The sequence below is a fragment of the Serpula lacrymans genome (genome assembly GCF_000218685.1).
Source record: "Serpula lacrymans var. lacrymans S7.9 unplaced genomic scaffold SERLAscaffold_14, whole genome shotgun sequence".
NCBI classification, from domain to species: Eukaryota; Fungi; Basidiomycota; class Agaricomycetes; order Boletales; family Serpulaceae; genus Serpula; species Serpula lacrymans.
In genome coordinates, this window is record NW_006763303.1 from 261,247 (window position 1) to 276,418 (window position 15,172).

The 15,172-nt window shown below is 45.6% G+C and overlaps 7 protein-coding genes across 7 annotated transcripts; 5 read left to right on the top strand and 2 right to left on the bottom strand.

Annotated features, from left to right (window-relative positions):
• Positions 1-3,163: 3,163 nt before the first annotated feature.
• On the bottom strand, positions 3,164-5,441 carry SERLADRAFT_477574 (uncharacterized protein; the record flags this gene model as incomplete). The annotated part of the gene is made up of 11 exons (XM_007322878.1): positions 3,164-3,516; positions 3,570-3,660; positions 3,723-4,022; positions 4,071-4,255; positions 4,315-4,478; positions 4,558-4,581; positions 4,649-4,704; positions 4,823-4,914; positions 5,004-5,086; positions 5,159-5,205; positions 5,319-5,441. The coding sequence occupies 11 exons, from the start codon at positions 5,337-5,339 to the stop codon at positions 3,437-3,439; spliced, it is 1,143 nt and encodes a 380-aa protein (XP_007322940.1).
• Positions 5,442-5,742: 301 nt separating this feature from the next.
• Positions 5,743-7,484, top strand: SERLADRAFT_363593 (uncharacterized protein; the record flags this gene model as incomplete). Its single annotated transcript, XM_007322879.1, has 3 exons — positions 5,743-6,175; positions 6,305-6,892; positions 6,965-7,484. 3 exons carry the CDS (start codon positions 5,743-5,745, stop codon positions 7,276-7,278), a joined length of 1,335 nt encoding a protein of 444 aa, XP_007322941.1.
• Positions 7,485-7,833: 349 nt separating this feature from the next.
• SERLADRAFT_400341 (uncharacterized protein) lies at positions 7,834-8,806 on the top strand (the record flags this gene model as incomplete). Its single annotated transcript, XM_007322880.1, has 3 exons — positions 7,834-7,941; positions 8,003-8,320; positions 8,370-8,806. 2 exons carry the CDS (start codon positions 7,876-7,878, stop codon positions 8,177-8,179), a joined length of 243 nt encoding a protein of 80 aa, XP_007322942.1.
• A 341-nt stretch (positions 8,807-9,147) lies between these two features.
• SERLADRAFT_477580 (uncharacterized protein) lies at positions 9,148-10,372 on the top strand (the record flags this gene model as incomplete). The annotated part of the gene is made up of 6 exons (XM_007322881.1): positions 9,148-9,253; positions 9,499-9,525; positions 9,587-9,740; positions 9,797-9,855; positions 9,909-9,971; positions 10,025-10,372. The coding sequence occupies 5 exons, from the start codon at positions 9,499-9,501 to the stop codon at positions 10,079-10,081; spliced, it is 360 nt and encodes a 119-aa protein (XP_007322943.1).
• Positions 10,373-12,277: 1,905 nt separating this feature from the next.
• Positions 12,278-13,198, top strand: SERLADRAFT_477581 (uncharacterized protein; the record flags this gene model as incomplete). Its single annotated transcript, XM_007322882.1, has 1 exon — positions 12,278-13,198. A coding segment is annotated over one exon (897 nt), but the record flags the coding sequence as incomplete, so codon positions are not given.
• Positions 13,199-13,398: 200 nt separating this feature from the next.
• Positions 13,399-14,024, top strand: SERLADRAFT_477582 (uncharacterized protein; the record flags this gene model as incomplete). The annotated part of the gene is made up of 1 exon (XM_007322883.1): positions 13,399-14,024. The coding sequence occupies one exon, from the start codon at positions 13,411-13,413 to the stop codon at positions 13,684-13,686; it is 276 nt and encodes a 91-aa protein (XP_007322945.1).
• A 531-nt stretch (positions 14,025-14,555) lies between these two features.
• SERLADRAFT_477583 (uncharacterized protein) lies at positions 14,556-15,116 on the bottom strand (the record flags this gene model as incomplete). The annotated part of the gene is made up of 3 exons (XM_007322884.1): positions 14,556-14,726; positions 14,785-14,928; positions 14,991-15,116. 3 exons carry the CDS (start codon positions 15,025-15,027, stop codon positions 14,701-14,703), a joined length of 207 nt encoding a protein of 68 aa, XP_007322946.1.
• Between the last annotated feature and the right edge of the window lie 56 nt (positions 15,117-15,172).

Sequence of the window (15,172 nt, forward strand, 5' to 3'; positions counted from 1 at the left end):
TGCAAAAGCTTCAAGGGCGGTGGCATGCACTGACGTTCGGTGGTCAAAGGGTTCAGAGTGTCCAGACCATCATACTGCTTACGTGGATCGTCTACGGAGCTTCACCATAAACACCGCTTTGGAAATGGAGGATATATCTCGACAATAGGTAATTTTGTTTCCTTACAACAATCAAGGTACGCTTTGCGACGCATTTTTAAAATCTTCTGAATGCTTTTGTTTACCCTACTAACTGATTTGATCGACATAACAACACGTGGGGTCGCGGCCCTTCGAAAACTCAATTTGATGTCGCAACTCTAGATGAAAGTATTTTCTCGATATCAAGATATCGAGGCCTTCAACCACCCGTTGATCCTCCTTTCATATCATAGTAGGAGGCAGGGTAGGTTGGAATAACAGTCTTTTCCAGTTCCCATTTCTTCGTTGAAATATAGCAACATGTTCCTTTGAACGATCTACCATGGCCCAGTCACATAGCTCATCTTAGTCCCCATATTGGCTTCAAAATGCTGTGTCGCTGTGGTGCTCACGGGTTGTGCAAAAGAAAATACAGATACCGCATATAACGATTTTATGATACCATATACTGCCTTCTATTTTCCTGATGTGCTAGGAATCTCCTGGTGAGTTGCATTTTTAGTTTTCCCTGCCAAACCATGATGCTTAGATAAAGCATTATCCAGAGGTATTTGAGGTCCGGAATGGAAACCGTTGTAGGTATATTGATTGTCATAACTTGAATGTGATTTATGCCAAGCTTCCCATTGACACATGAGTATGATGTGTACCCCGTTTTTCTCGTCTTACGACATGCGATTTACCACACTCTTAGCTCTCGCTGGTGGGCACTTGTTGCCTGCGTACCTCGTTATATCTGGTGGTTTTGCTGATTCGTGCAGCACGTGGCAACTATCAGGCACGGTATTAAGTGGGGTTTGCCACACACCCAGTGGGCAACCAACTCAAACAGCAATTGACTTAAACAACTGTGTAACTAATAACGGCGGTCAACTTGCTCGTGCAAGTGGGTAAGTCTCTTCCGCATACTTCGCTTATGGCAGCGTTTTATGAAGGCATCCGCCCTGCAGTGGTTTTTACGGTTATTCGTGCCAAGGTTGTTCGATCGAGTACAAGATTTTTCTGCAATACACCTGCCGCGATGCCAATGGTAATTATGGGCCGTCAGTGGTCGATTTGAGTGTGTTATAGTTGACTGTCTTCTTTTCCATGCACTAATTTCTTTGCTATGCAATAATTTCTTTGCTATGCAGACTCTTGCGTGTCAAATAATGGCGGTGTCCTTAGTGTTGATTGTTAGGTTGATTTGGATGGAGTCAAACAAGTTAAGCTGTACTGATTACTTTACTGCCTGTATTTTTCTTTTCTGGATTTAAATGAAAATACCTTGCTTGCAAGTACGTGGTTATTATGGATTGCCTCGATTCATAATTGATAATCCCTCACAGTGGTCCTATGACAAACACAGCCAAGTGCTACCCTATCACGCTCACTTCATTTTGTTGATGTCGGAGCAGTCTTCAGCTATCTTGCTTTTTTTATTACATACCCAGCCGTTCGTATATCCAGTATACCCTATGGTCATGGCATGGAGGGTCCCGCAAGTATCGCGCGGTGCACCCTGTTCGCCGATCAATGGAATAACAATTTCGACTGATACATCATCCATGTATCCCTTTCCTTTCGGAGGGTCCCGCAAATATCGCGCGGTGCGCCCTGTTCGCCGATCAACGGGATAACAATTTCAGACAAGCATCCACGAAGATTAAAGACCTAGAAAGGAAGGAGAATAGGAAGAAATGGCCCGTACGCCATCATTTACCCCATTGATTTTCTTGTTTCCGTCTGACTCGGCCTTACTTTATAACCCCACTGTTGCCGTGTAGATACTTCAGCGGTTCCCTTCAAATAATTAGGTACATACCATTGATATATATACTCAGTGATTCCCTTCGAATACTGAGCATTTGTTGATTATACAGACCCTTTTGCTTAGATACACGTCGGTTCCTGCCTTCTGTTCTTTTTCTTCTGATGAGCTAGGATTCTTCTGATGACTCGCAGTTTGGGCCAAACTATGGTGCTTGGATGCGGACACCGTTGTAGGTATGTTAATTGCCATAACTTGGGACGCGATATATGTCAAGCTTTCCATTGACGTATAAATGCAACGCGTACTCCGTGCTTTCTCTTCAACTACTCTTCTCACCAATATGCGATTTACCATAATCTTAACTCTCGCCGGCGGGCTCTTGTTGTTTGCGCACCCCGTTATATCTGGTGGTTTCGCTAATTCATGCAGCAATTGGAAAGTATCTGGAACCGAATTAAGTGGGAGTTGCCGCATGCCCAATGGCAAATCAACTTCAACAGAAATTGATTTAAACAGCTGTGTAGCTAACTACGGCGGGCAACTTACTTGTGCACAGGGGTAAGTCTCTTCCGCACACTTCGCCCACGATAACGTTCGATGAAGGCATCCGCCCTGCAGTGGTTTTTACAGTCATTCGTGCAATGGTTGTTCGATCGAGGATAAGACTTATATACAATGCACCTGCAGTGATGGACATGGTGGCACCCAGCCGTCAGTAGTCGATTTAAGTGGGTTATAGTTGACTGTCCTCTTTTTCATGCACTAATTCCTTGACGATGCAGACTCTTGCGTGTCAAATGATGATGGTGACCTTACGTGTTGATTGTTCCTTTTTGGGTTTGAATTGGATGGAATCAAACAAGTCAAGTTGTGCCTTCGTGATTACTCGACTGCCTGTACTTTTCTTTTCTGGGTTTTGATGGAATGGAATCAATCAAATGTACTTCAGTGTTTACTAGTACTTGGCCGCCTGCCCTTTTTTTTATATTCAAGTTCTGTCATGGTATCATTGATTGGAGTAATCGCTGAAAGCTGTGGAGAATGAGTAAAAATCAATCTGGATGAAGAAAAATATAACAGTTAAGTGCATGCACATCCTTTTTTGATTGTGCTAGGTAAAGTTGACAAAAGTCTCAGAATGTCACGCTTGAGAGGTTTAGCATTCAGATATACAGCTCTAAGTAACACAAATAAAAGATATGAACTACATTTCCATCTTCTCTTGGTTATTTTGCGCCACGGGGCTTAAAAAGCTTGAACATGAGTTCAAATGTGACACCAAAATCAAAACAAAATTTGTGCACCCAAGATCATACTAGCAATGCTATACGATAGATACAGTAGCCACAAAAGAATGGGAAACAATCGTCGAGGGTCTCAGACAAAAAATATGAAAAAAGGATACTACAGACGGAAAGATGCATTCAATACTTCATTCCGGTCTAACAGCCACCGTCCATCTTTATGACGTAAAGATTGCACAAAAAGATCTTAAGACTGATAAGGTTTGGTGTGACAATAAAAGTGAATAAACCAAGAAAATCAGTGCGGCCCATTATTCTTGTACACATAGGTGTCTTCCGTGGGCGGATTAGCCTTGAACAGCTGGCCGAGGCGTTCATCTATCAAAAAAAATAAATGAATGCAAGAAGTGGAAAGGCGACATTGTCCTCACAAATAGGATCCTCGGCAGCGTGCTGGAAGTGCTTTAACTGCCAGGTCGTACCAGCACCAACCTCGTCCTTCCTTCTCTGTCTCTGCTCATTCTGCGAAGAAAAAGGCATTAGCATTTGCACTGATTCCTCGAGATTTTGGACCATATTCTAACCTCTATCCGGCTCTTCTCCTTCGCTGCAGTATCGAAGTCACCCTCTCTGATTCCCTTGGCGACGCCGAACCAAAGCTTCCTGCTCTCCCATTCATCCTGCTCCTGTATCGGCTTCACGGTCACCTCCTCTTTGGGTGTAGTCACATCATGGAAAGTTGCTCCCGAGCGTGTGTCCTTTGAAGTTGTGTGCCATGTACCTTCAATCACGTGCGTAGTTCCGCTCATATACACGGGAGGTGTGACGGTGGCTTTGAATGTGTGTGATTTACCCGAGAAATATCCTTTGCCTTTATATTCGATCTGAAGACTATGTTGGAAATTTTATTGGAAAAAAGTGAAGATACTTACTGTTGACAACCAACCGCTCGAACTCTGAATATAGCTCGTCTCGGCGAGTTCAATATAAGGCGATCCGTACCACAATCCGTCGATTCGCAAACGAGGGAGCGTGATTAGGTATTCTTCCTCCTTGCCATTGGGTAATGCCACTGTCAGCACCGCATGACCAATCTGCTTGACTATGATGCTGCCCCCTGACGTACATCCCCAAATCAGAACGTCTTTTTGAGGTAACAAGTTGATTGAAACTTACCACTAAAGCTAGTCTTCTGGGCACTATGTCCTATGAGTGTGAGACCTTTCGCTTTGTTTACAATGCGATATGCAGTGATAGGAGGATGGTGCGAGACCTGCTCGACAATTAGCGTGGTTTCACCTCCACGAGCTGTATTAGCCGGCCAGGTACCATAGAAAAGTCTGGGAAATGCACGATCAGTGACAACAACTGGTGTTATACAAGAGGATAGTCTATCGCCATGCCGAAGTAGACACTCACTCTCCAAGAACGGGGTTCAAGGGCCTGAGAGGGTGTACATGAGTTTAACCCATGAAGAGGGCAAAGACCCAAACAATTACAAATGACGTACTTCTTTTCGGATCCCAGAGACTCGTTACGAGACGTGTACTGTCCCTTGAGCGTACTCTACGTTTCCCAAGCGCGAACAGGTAGGAAGGCATGATTAGCGCAAAGTTCATTTGACATGACAGGTGATGGAATGGCGAGCATGTAACATTACGAAAGGGGTCTAAATATAACTTACGATGAACCACTTGAGCGCGGCCAAAGATCGTGCCTCTTCATCCTTACCATCTGCAATAGCGGCGAACAATTCGGGGCGTTCACACCAATAAGCTGTGGAGCAATAACACAATCGGTTCGGGGGACAAGAAAATTGATCAGATCACTTGGATTTTTTCTCAAATAACAAGGGGGAGACGAACCAGGGAATTCTGTCAGAGATATTGGGGAGAGGATGAATGGTGGTGCAGTCATGGACGACAAGTCGCCTGAGAACGATGCGATCCTGATCGCACAAGTGGTAAGTGATATTGATGGTACTCCACCTTGTTTTGTACGACAGATAGATAGGACGTACGACTTCAGAAACGACGTCCAACTGCTCCTTTGAGCTGCAGGTACAGCCTGGTAGTACACACAAACGAGATGCAAAGCGGATGAACATTCGACATACACATGGCAGATTTACGTTTACGGTGGTCACGATCATGTTTACTAGAATTCTTTGAGTGACTTGCCTCGCCAGCTTGCTCTGACATCTTTTGTGCAGATTACTTGATTTCTAGGTTTGCTTGCTGGTTTATGTAGGCTTGAAAGTAGGGAAGCAAGTGGGTTGGAGCAGAAAGATGACGGTGGCTGGCAAACAGCTGTTGTTGCCTCTTGCGGTAGGATATCGACGCACGTGGCAAAACTCCGACTCTGGTCTGCCATCTGTGCAGCAAATTCACTGGATTCAGATACTTTTCGGTATATCCAGCATAAGCGCACACTAAAGTTTACTTGATATCGGGGCCAGATTCTCGTTCGAGACTTCCTCAAATTTCTTGTCAATTGGGCCATCTTCCGAAGTATCAAGGCTGAGCTACCAGCGGACAGTTATAATTGTTTATGCGTTTTGGTTTTCGCTATCGCTATCTACCATCAGGAGCTCACCTTCGTATAATGTCACCGGAATACCAGAGCTGGACGAAGGAGCAACTTATTGCTCGTCTGAATGAGCTGGAATCATATCCGCAAGCCAGCGCCAGTACCAAAAAGACCACTTCTTCGACAAAGATCACTACCGTCACCTCACCCCAAAAGAAAACATTTGATTTCACGTCTCATCCTCGGAGGAAGATTGCAGTCAAATTTTGCTACTCCGGATGGGAATATAATGGACTCGCATTCCAAAATGGCCCAACACCGCTACCGACCGTGGAAGAGGTCCTCTTTAACGCATTCGCGAAGACTAGACTTGTTGATCCCGACAAAGGACTGGATGGGTGTGGCTGGGAGAGATGTGGGAGGACAGATCGTGGAGTGAGTGCAGCAGGGCAAGTCGTGTCGCTATGGGTCCGGAGTGCACTAGACGAAAACAGGCTAAAGGATGCAGGTGCAGCCTTTGAAGGCCCATCTAGTCCAGGACTCCCACATGAGCGTCAACTCGGAAATCCTGCCGATGAATTAGCTGATGTCGTAACGACAGAAGCAGAGCCATCTATGCGTCAACCTTCCCGCGAAGAGACACGATCTGAGTTACGATACGTCTCAATCCTAAACCGCGTCCTTCCTCCAACAATCCGCGTCCTCGCGTGGTCACCAATCTCTTCCACATTTTCTGCGAGATTTAACTGTCAATCTCGCCATTACAAATATTTTTTCTCTCCGCAGGAACTTGACCTCGGCCTCATGCAACAAGCCGCCGATCGTCTTGTCGGTGAACACGATTTCCGCAACTTGTGTAAACTCGACCCGGCAAAGCAGATCACGAACTTTAATAGACGCGTTTTACTAGCCAAAATAAGCCCCATATCCGACCATCTATGCGTCTTTGATTTAAGAGGAACCGCATTTTTATACCATCAAGTCCGACACATCATGGCTATTCTATTTCTTGTGGGCACAGGACTCGAACACCCATCCATCGTATCAACGTTGTTGAATGTGGGTAAAGAAACAAACTCGCCCAGCGAACTGGACAACTCACCACTCGAGATAGTCGATCGTAAACCCGAATACCAAATGGCTGATGGGCTACCGCTCATGTTATGGGACTGCGCATACTCGGATTCCGATGTTCAGTGGCAGACAGACATTGACACAGGCGAGAGTGGCACAGGGTCTGAGTTGTATCACCAACTACACTCCATCTATGCACGGTCGAGTATCCACACTGCACTAGATGCGCATTTTTTGTCCGCTGCTGCTCAACTTCACTCCCATCCTCCTCAGCGTTTTCCATTCAGTCACACTGGATTGGCCCTCTCTACTATCCCGGTGCTTTTGAAGTCGAAGGAACGACCAGTACTAAGTGTACCTCTTGGAGGCGGCACGTTCAAACGCACTGCAAAGTATATCCCAGTGCTTCTTCGAAAGCGGTTGGATCACGTAGAAGTGGCCAATGAGCGATGGCGAGTGGGTAAAGGCGAACGCAGAGAAGAACGGAAAAATGTCGCCGATGGAATTCCGCAGACTGAATATGACGGCGACGAATAGGACTACTCCCAAACATTATCAATCTACATCCAAGGTCAAGGCTTCGTTCCTTATTTCTAAAGCAGATAGCATCTCAGGTTCATCGGCGTCGAACAGAGTTCATGTAAAGGAAGCAGCATGTATATCGGTTTTTATTTTAGGAAGTATGTCTAGCATGTCTGTACTCAAATTTTACAAGTATACAACGGTCAGGCGAGTGAATCTGGTATGCATTTTCACTGAGTTAGAGTTGTGCGCGCGCTTCTGGCTAGAGTGCTTTACACTTCGCGAGAGGTGAAATCGTTGCTCTGGATCTTTTAGCTTCGATGCAGATGGTTCAGGCAACTATAGGATTCTTGGCTCATGATGAAACACGTTTGCTTTCAATGAAATACAGTCTGGGGATGGAGAAAAGATATTGCGATCACGATGAACCTGAACAAGAATGCACGTAATCATGTGACCGCGATACAAAGTTAAGCGAACTTACCTGCTCCATGGCAGGCACGATTTCTACTGAAAAGTCCTTCACACTAAAAAAGAATGGACGATCTAAAAAAACAACAATCTCCGAACCCACATGCGACTTACGACTCTCAGATTCAAAGATTTTGGGAAATGCTTGAAGAGCATAAGAAAGAACTTAAAGAATTCAAGAAGGATTCAGATGCTGAGAAAAAAGCGGTGAGTATCGATTCTCGAAGCTGAGATTGCCAATTCAATATTCAACACTGAAATCAAAAAGTTCAAGCAAGAAATGAAACAGCTAGAGTCCGGAATCCAGAGGATCAACAATATGATGATAGAGGAGCGAGAGCAAGAAAGTAAAACGCTGGATGTCGAGTTAGGGGAATATAGGGGGGAAATGAAAAGGGTGATGGCTGAAATGCAGCAGCTGAGCAATGCAGTGGAGAAGGAGTGACAGGAAGGAGTTGCTGAGAGGAAGCGGGTGCGAGAGATGTTGGATGCCATGGTGGATAAGGAGACGTTAGACGCATTCAGGAATAAACTTGAGTGGCACGGTGCCGCCATCCAGGACCTCCAGCAATGGGCTTTGGGACAGGTATGTTCTATACACTGTTGAGATTGAACAAATCTGATACGCAGTGCAGGATGCAGAATATTTTGATCGTATCAGAACACGCCGTTTGTTCACTGTAGCGCAAGAAAAGTTGGCATTACAAGCAGGTCTGGCCACAGATGCAGCAGGAGCTTAGTTTTGGAGATACACTTGGGCCGCAGAATGAACTCCACACGAGGCTCGAGAAAGCCAAGTCCCTCCTTTCGGCACCAACAGTCCAGTTAGACGAAAGAACAAAGGTGTTCACCCTTTCTTCCGCTGGCATGAAACTTGTTACAGAAGGTCCTTCTGCCATTCGAACACATGGAGATTCTACTGCTTACCCGAGGAACATAATTCGTGAAGTATTTCAACAAACAGCCGATCGGCAGGCCGTTGTTGATTTTGTTTGTGATAATTAGCTTTCTCACATTGTCCCCATCTGTTTCCGTACATGCACACTTCTTATGGTACAGTATGATTATAGCTAAATTCATAATGATATTGTATTATAATAACCCAATCAGATCCATAGCTCACAGTTTCAAAATGCATAAGGTTTCTCATACATAACTCAGAATTCGCCGACATCATCAACATGTCGTTCAAACGCATTCGCCCCTATAGCGTATAGTCCACTGGAGGTCATCCTTAACTTGGGATGTCTTTGGCCGGCTATACGCCGACACCGGCCGTGGATAAGGGGCTGCGTGAGAGGGAAGCGGAGTGGGAATGTGAAGGACCGGGCCGAGTCTGCTTACCTAAAGGGAGTCCGTGCCCGTTTTTCCCACAGGCGCAAAAAGCTGCAGGGGCTCTATAAGCTCCCACCCGCCAAACGCCCCCTCAGCCAACCTACCTATAGCTGTGTGTGGTCCCTCACCCGACTAAATCCAACCAATTTACCTTTTATTCACTTTCTGTATCATATAGTAAAAGGTTCGTCGATTTTTCTTCTTCTATCAGTTGCACCATCGTCCGTCGATGGTCGCCACGTCCCCCCTTGTTGTCGTCAGCGTTGTGCTCGACGTCGACGCTGTTTCACCAGTGAGAGCTGCCTGTGTTTGTTTGGCCACCGACGCGTCGCGCGTACCGCGTCTCACCGTGTCGCACTTCACTTCCTCGATGTTTTACGTGTCAACGACGTGTTGAATAGCATGTTGATCGTTGATCGTTGTTTATAGATGCCCAAGGAAGCCACGAAACCAAAAGTTTGTCTCATTTTTGCTTCACACGCATATAGTCGCCCTAACCACCCTAACCACTCAATAGCGCAAGGCTGCCGAGAAGGCAGAAAAGACTTCCCGGGCTAAAGCCACAAAGGCTGCCAAAGGGACTGGACCTAAACGCGCATTGTCCGCATATATGTTCTTCAGTCAAGACTGGAGGGAAAGGATCAAGGCTGAGAACCCTGATGCTGGATTCGGTATGCAGATATCAATCTATCAATAATTCCATCCACCTAACAGATCTTATCTGTAGGCGAGGTTGGCAAATTGCTAGGAGCCAAATGGAAGGAGCTTGACGAGTCAGAGAAGAAGGTCAGTTTTACATATACCAATATATGATAACATCTATCTGACAAACTATACAGCCATATGTTGAACTAGCTGCCAAAGACAAGGCAAGAGCAGAGGAAGAAAAGGCTGCCCTCGCTGTATGTATCCACATACCTCTCCACAACATAGCAATCTAATTTAGTCAATATAGCAGAGCAAGTCTGGAGGTGGCAGTGGTGAAGGAGAAGCAGATGAAGACGACGATTAATCAACGATATCAATACTCTTTGCTGGCATCAGAAAAATGACGTGCTCTAGGTTTTCCACCATAATCGTTGTTTCAAAAAACCAGTTGTTATTTCAAAAAACCAGTTGTTATTGTTACTATCATACTGAATGTTGCGAGACCAGATGACCATTATTCGCTCCTTTGTGTTCACCATTCTGCCCTGTGTTTTTCCCCTCGTTACGTCTTTCGTTTCCCGCATGTTGTCCGTAGCTGCTAAATTGTATTTCATGCGACCATCATCATGATTGTAAGGTCAGGTTGGTTCTCCAATGGTGGATGGCAGTGTTTTGTCGCAGTAAACCGAATCAGTTTCGGATTCGGATGAATAGTGGTCTAGTAGCCTGAGTTGCTCGCCGCCACACTGTACGTTGAGTACGTCTGTGCCTTACTATCCAAGTTACAGCTTCTGCCAACTTCAGGGCTACAACATCTTTGGGGTATAGCACAGAATTACCGGGCTTCTCAGTTCAATGATAATTAATACTGAATAACATGAACCCTACTGTTCTCCATTAATGCAGTGCTGACGGTTATATGGAAGCAGTGTTGCATTAAATCTAAGAAACAACAAATACCTATTGAATTGTCGCCCTGTACCACTTACTCTGCGAACAAGGAGAAATCGTTTCATCAGTGCGCAATGAAGTCCCAACTGATACAAATTTAAGCATTTACGCCGCGATTCCCCTTGTGCTTGAGTTATTTTCTCGATAATGCCCAAAATTTTCGTGTCAATTTCCCTTACGTGCTTGAATGCGGATGGTCAGAAACGTTTGTGACGTCACCCTGAAGTACTTAAAATCCTCGAGTAAGGTCTGAGAGTAGCTCTTCAATAAGAGAAGTAAGGTAAGCTTGGTGTAAATGCCTACCATTGGCCATAGTACGAGTTTGTCCCACAACATCATGCAGCTGCCACGAAAGTTTAACATATTGCTGGGTGCCATCAGTCCCAAAGACCCGAGGCAAGGAAGACAGTGATATACATTATGAAGTTTCTCCCAGTCCTGGCGAAGAGAAAACACATCACAACTGAAGGAGACTTACGACCAAGGCCTTCTGTATCAGAAAAGCCCCTAGTAATCTTCCAAAAACTGGTCGCTCGCTTCCTAAGTGTTAGATTACTGGAATCAAATAATAGTAGACAAAAGTGTGTCTCCTGAGTCTGGAGGTCTGATGAGGACCCCACGAGCGTACACAAATCTGACGCCTGGACCTGAAGAGAATATGGTAAGAGATTCGATTTAGCATAGGGCACTGAGTTATATATGCACATATGGGGTGCACCCGAGCGCTCAGATAAGGCAAATGCAAAATCAATGGAGGTCACAAGGCCAAATGAGCTGCATAATCACATAACCCATGTTTTTGTAGAATGGTATATTTCTCCTGAGAGAAGGGCGTCGTCAGCGGCTATATTTAATGGCTGGTGTCGGTGATCTGGAGGGAAGGATTGGCCTGTATGACACTACTGTACGGCCAACCTGATTCTGGAGATTAGTCACTACAAAAGACTGCACCAGGCTTTACACTAAACTCACCAGAGTCGAAAACTAAACAATTGACTGGTCGAAGACGGACATTAAACGACCAAGTGCGACTGTAAGACGGAAACGTTCGACCAGCTGCTGTCATAGAGTCATGTGCTAGCATGACATATAACTATATTGTGATGGTATTAGCAACAATAACGCGAGAACTTCAAGTTACCTGAGAGTCACATTATCAGGATGCTGTGAACTTCATAGGATCAAAAGGAAGTTCCAGCGATCTGTGATCGATATGATCTCTGAACACACAATCTAGCGCTAGAGTGACTGCGGAGGAAGAAAGACCTTTCTGATGCCTTAGCATGAACGCCACACGATAGACGCGTACGGTGAGGCGAGTAACAACATCTTGTCTCCCAAGTCATTTTCGTGTTCCCCGGATCTTTGCACGTCGCACCAAGGTTGGCGTCAGGTATGGGATGCAAGATAGAAGCCAGGCTTATGCATCTCATAAAACGGTAGTTTCCCCTGCAGTTTCGGGGTATCATGTAGACCCAGCCTAGCATTCTTGAAAACGTCGGATAGTCTGAAGGAAATCCCTAGCATATTATGCGGTTCAGGTGGTAGTAGTAGTACCGGTGAAATCCGAGGCATGACTCGGATTAGTAACTATTATCTAGGCTCCTTTGAGCTCTTGACTGTGAAGTCACTATGTCCTCCTCAAGCTCAGATTCTGGTTCTGACAATGAAGATGTTGTCTCGCGCGTCCTGAAAAGATCAAAATCGTATACAAACGACGAAGACGCTCAACCTTTAACTTGGCTTTCCACCTTCGACAATTATTTCACGCAATCTACCACCCGTTCACAGACATCATCGAATGTATTCTCGTCTCTCCTCTTGCCGCTTACCCAGGATGAATACGCAGACGCGATACATGCCTACAAAGCTCGTGTCGGCACGCATAGAAAGCTGTCTCAGCCGACACCAGACGTCCTAGCTCGCTACACGCGTGAACTCGACGAAGGCTTCAATCTTCTTTTTTATGGCTTTGGCTCAAAACGACGCGTTCTGAACGATTTTGCAGCATCTTATCTATCAAGGAAAGGGCATGTCGTTGTCGTTAATGGGTTTGCTCCCGGCGTCGGGATAAAGGATGTGCTTACAGGCATAGAGGACATTATTTCCGGCTTGGGAAACACGTCTTTCGGTAGTGGTGGTGGACTAGAAGGGCAGACACAAAGAGTATATGACTATTTTTCTAGTATAGAGATAGGAAGAGATAATCCTAAGGCCAAGCCACTCTACGTTGTCATCCACAACATCGACGCCCCGCCGCTTCGCAGTCTGAAAGCTCATTCCACGCTCTCCTTTCTCGCACTTAATCCACACATCCACATCGTGGCATCCGTTGACAGACTCAATGCACCACTACTCTGGACTTCCTCCGAAATAGCCGCACGCAAGCACGAATCTCACTCTTCGTCTTCCTCCAGTAAAGGCGGGAGGCGCGGTTTTGCATGGCTCTTTCATGATCTTACTACATTAGCACCATTCGATGCTGAGCTTTCTTGGGCAGATCGCGCGTCCATATCTGGTGCCTCTTCGTCAAATCGCACGACTTCTCTCCACCCAGACGGCGTCGGAGGGACCAAAGCTATCATAGACGAAACAGCTGCGTTACATGTGCTGGCGAGTGTTACGCAAAAAGCGAAGAAACTCTTCGCGATGCTGGGGAAAAGACAAGTCGACTGGGAGGACGAAAGTGCTGGCTCGGGTCCGTCTGCGTCTGTGCCATCTTCGCCTACAAAGTCAGGTTCTATGCCCACGTCGAATATGCCTACGACGCCTAGCCACGCTGCGACAAGTAGTGGAGCACCACCTACATACGCTCTACCATATGACCAGCTTTTCCATCTCGCTCGTGATCACTTTCTCGCTACCTCTGATGGGGCACTTAGAGCACTCCTGGGTGAATTTAAGGATCATGGCCTAGTAGTGTCTTCTGCAACAGGGGAACAGAGTACAGAGGTTATGTGGATACCCATGAGACGAGAGAGGCTTATACGGGTGCTCGAAACTTTAGGAGATACATAAAACGGGCGAATTCAAAAGGCTTTCTCATACAGCCAAGGGCGTTGCGCTAAAGATATTATATGGTATTCTAGACTCGACATGGCAACGCAATTTTTCCTGGATCTCACTTATTATGTACTGTATGTCATTTCATTGTTTTCGAACGTCATACTTTATTCACTAGTAATTCCGTGTGGGTTGTTTCTGCAAGAGGCACCTATGCCCTAACCAACGACTTCGTAGCAGAGCATGCAGTAAGTGAATATCTGGGGATGATGTATCACAACATGAATACTGGGGCCCACCCAAATATCAATCCGGTACGAAAACCTTATACTGACCGCAAAACCATTGACATTCAGCTACTAATGATCTGTACAATCATACCGATGAAAGTGAGTTTTTGAGTATATAGAGAGTGGGGCGCCAGTCTATCTAGACACGGCGTTGGTAGGAAACAAACCGTAAACATCGTCCAAAACTATCCGGAGCACCCCCGTACAAAGTGTTCTTACCGTGGACATTACTACGCTTCCAATGGGAAAGGGGGTCACCTATCAAACTTCCCGAAAATATTTGACATTAAAGTAAGTAGTCAACCCTTTCGAAAGCACTTTAGCGAAGATAATCCTCTCGTCCGTGGTCGACTGCTCTATCTTTTGTCTTTTTTCAACCACGATGCTTCATCCTGGTCCACAGCCTGTTGAGCTTCCCATCATCTCTTTTCCTCCCCTCCCTGATACGACGAGTTAGTAACATCCGAAATCTCGTAAAGCCATGAACTCCTGTTTTGTACCAGCATCCTTCATACATTATATGTCGGTTAAATCATAGCATCGTCTGCCGTTCCATGGCTTGTGATACAGCCGTTCACAAGATAGGCTATGCCTCCGGTACAGCGACGCAAAAATTTATCATCAAGTACAAACTCCTGACAGAACAGAACACTGATATAGGTAGGATTTACATTTAGGAGTTTAGTACTAGAGTCAATCACATTCCAGTTTCCATAGGGCCTCACAAACTTAGAACGCTTCAAGCATTCTGGGTTCCACCCCCGTCTAATAAAATGACAGGTGTTATCAAGAGGAATCAAAATAACAGGAGTAGCGGTCTTACTCATGACCTGTGTCTTAGACGAGTTGTTGTGGGAGTTGGTGTTGTTGTTGGTGGTTGTGTTATTGTTGTTCTGATCGCCACCGACATTACTTGCGGGGCCGTGATTGTGTGTAGCGGTTCCAAACGTTGTGTTATCACCATTTTCTGAAAACGACAACACATGAGGGTACAAGCCCTTGCCAAGAACCAGGGATAAGCAAACTTACTCATGCCACTAAAGTTACCACCAAAAGTATTTGACATGATGGGGATTCAGACGAAATAAGAGTAAAGTCAATGGGTGATGAGGGTGCGCTCGAACTTGGGGCTTGAAGGCATGGCTGCTTGACTCTTACGATTTTATAGGCAGGAGCAGACCAAATACTTACCAAATACCATTCCAAATCAG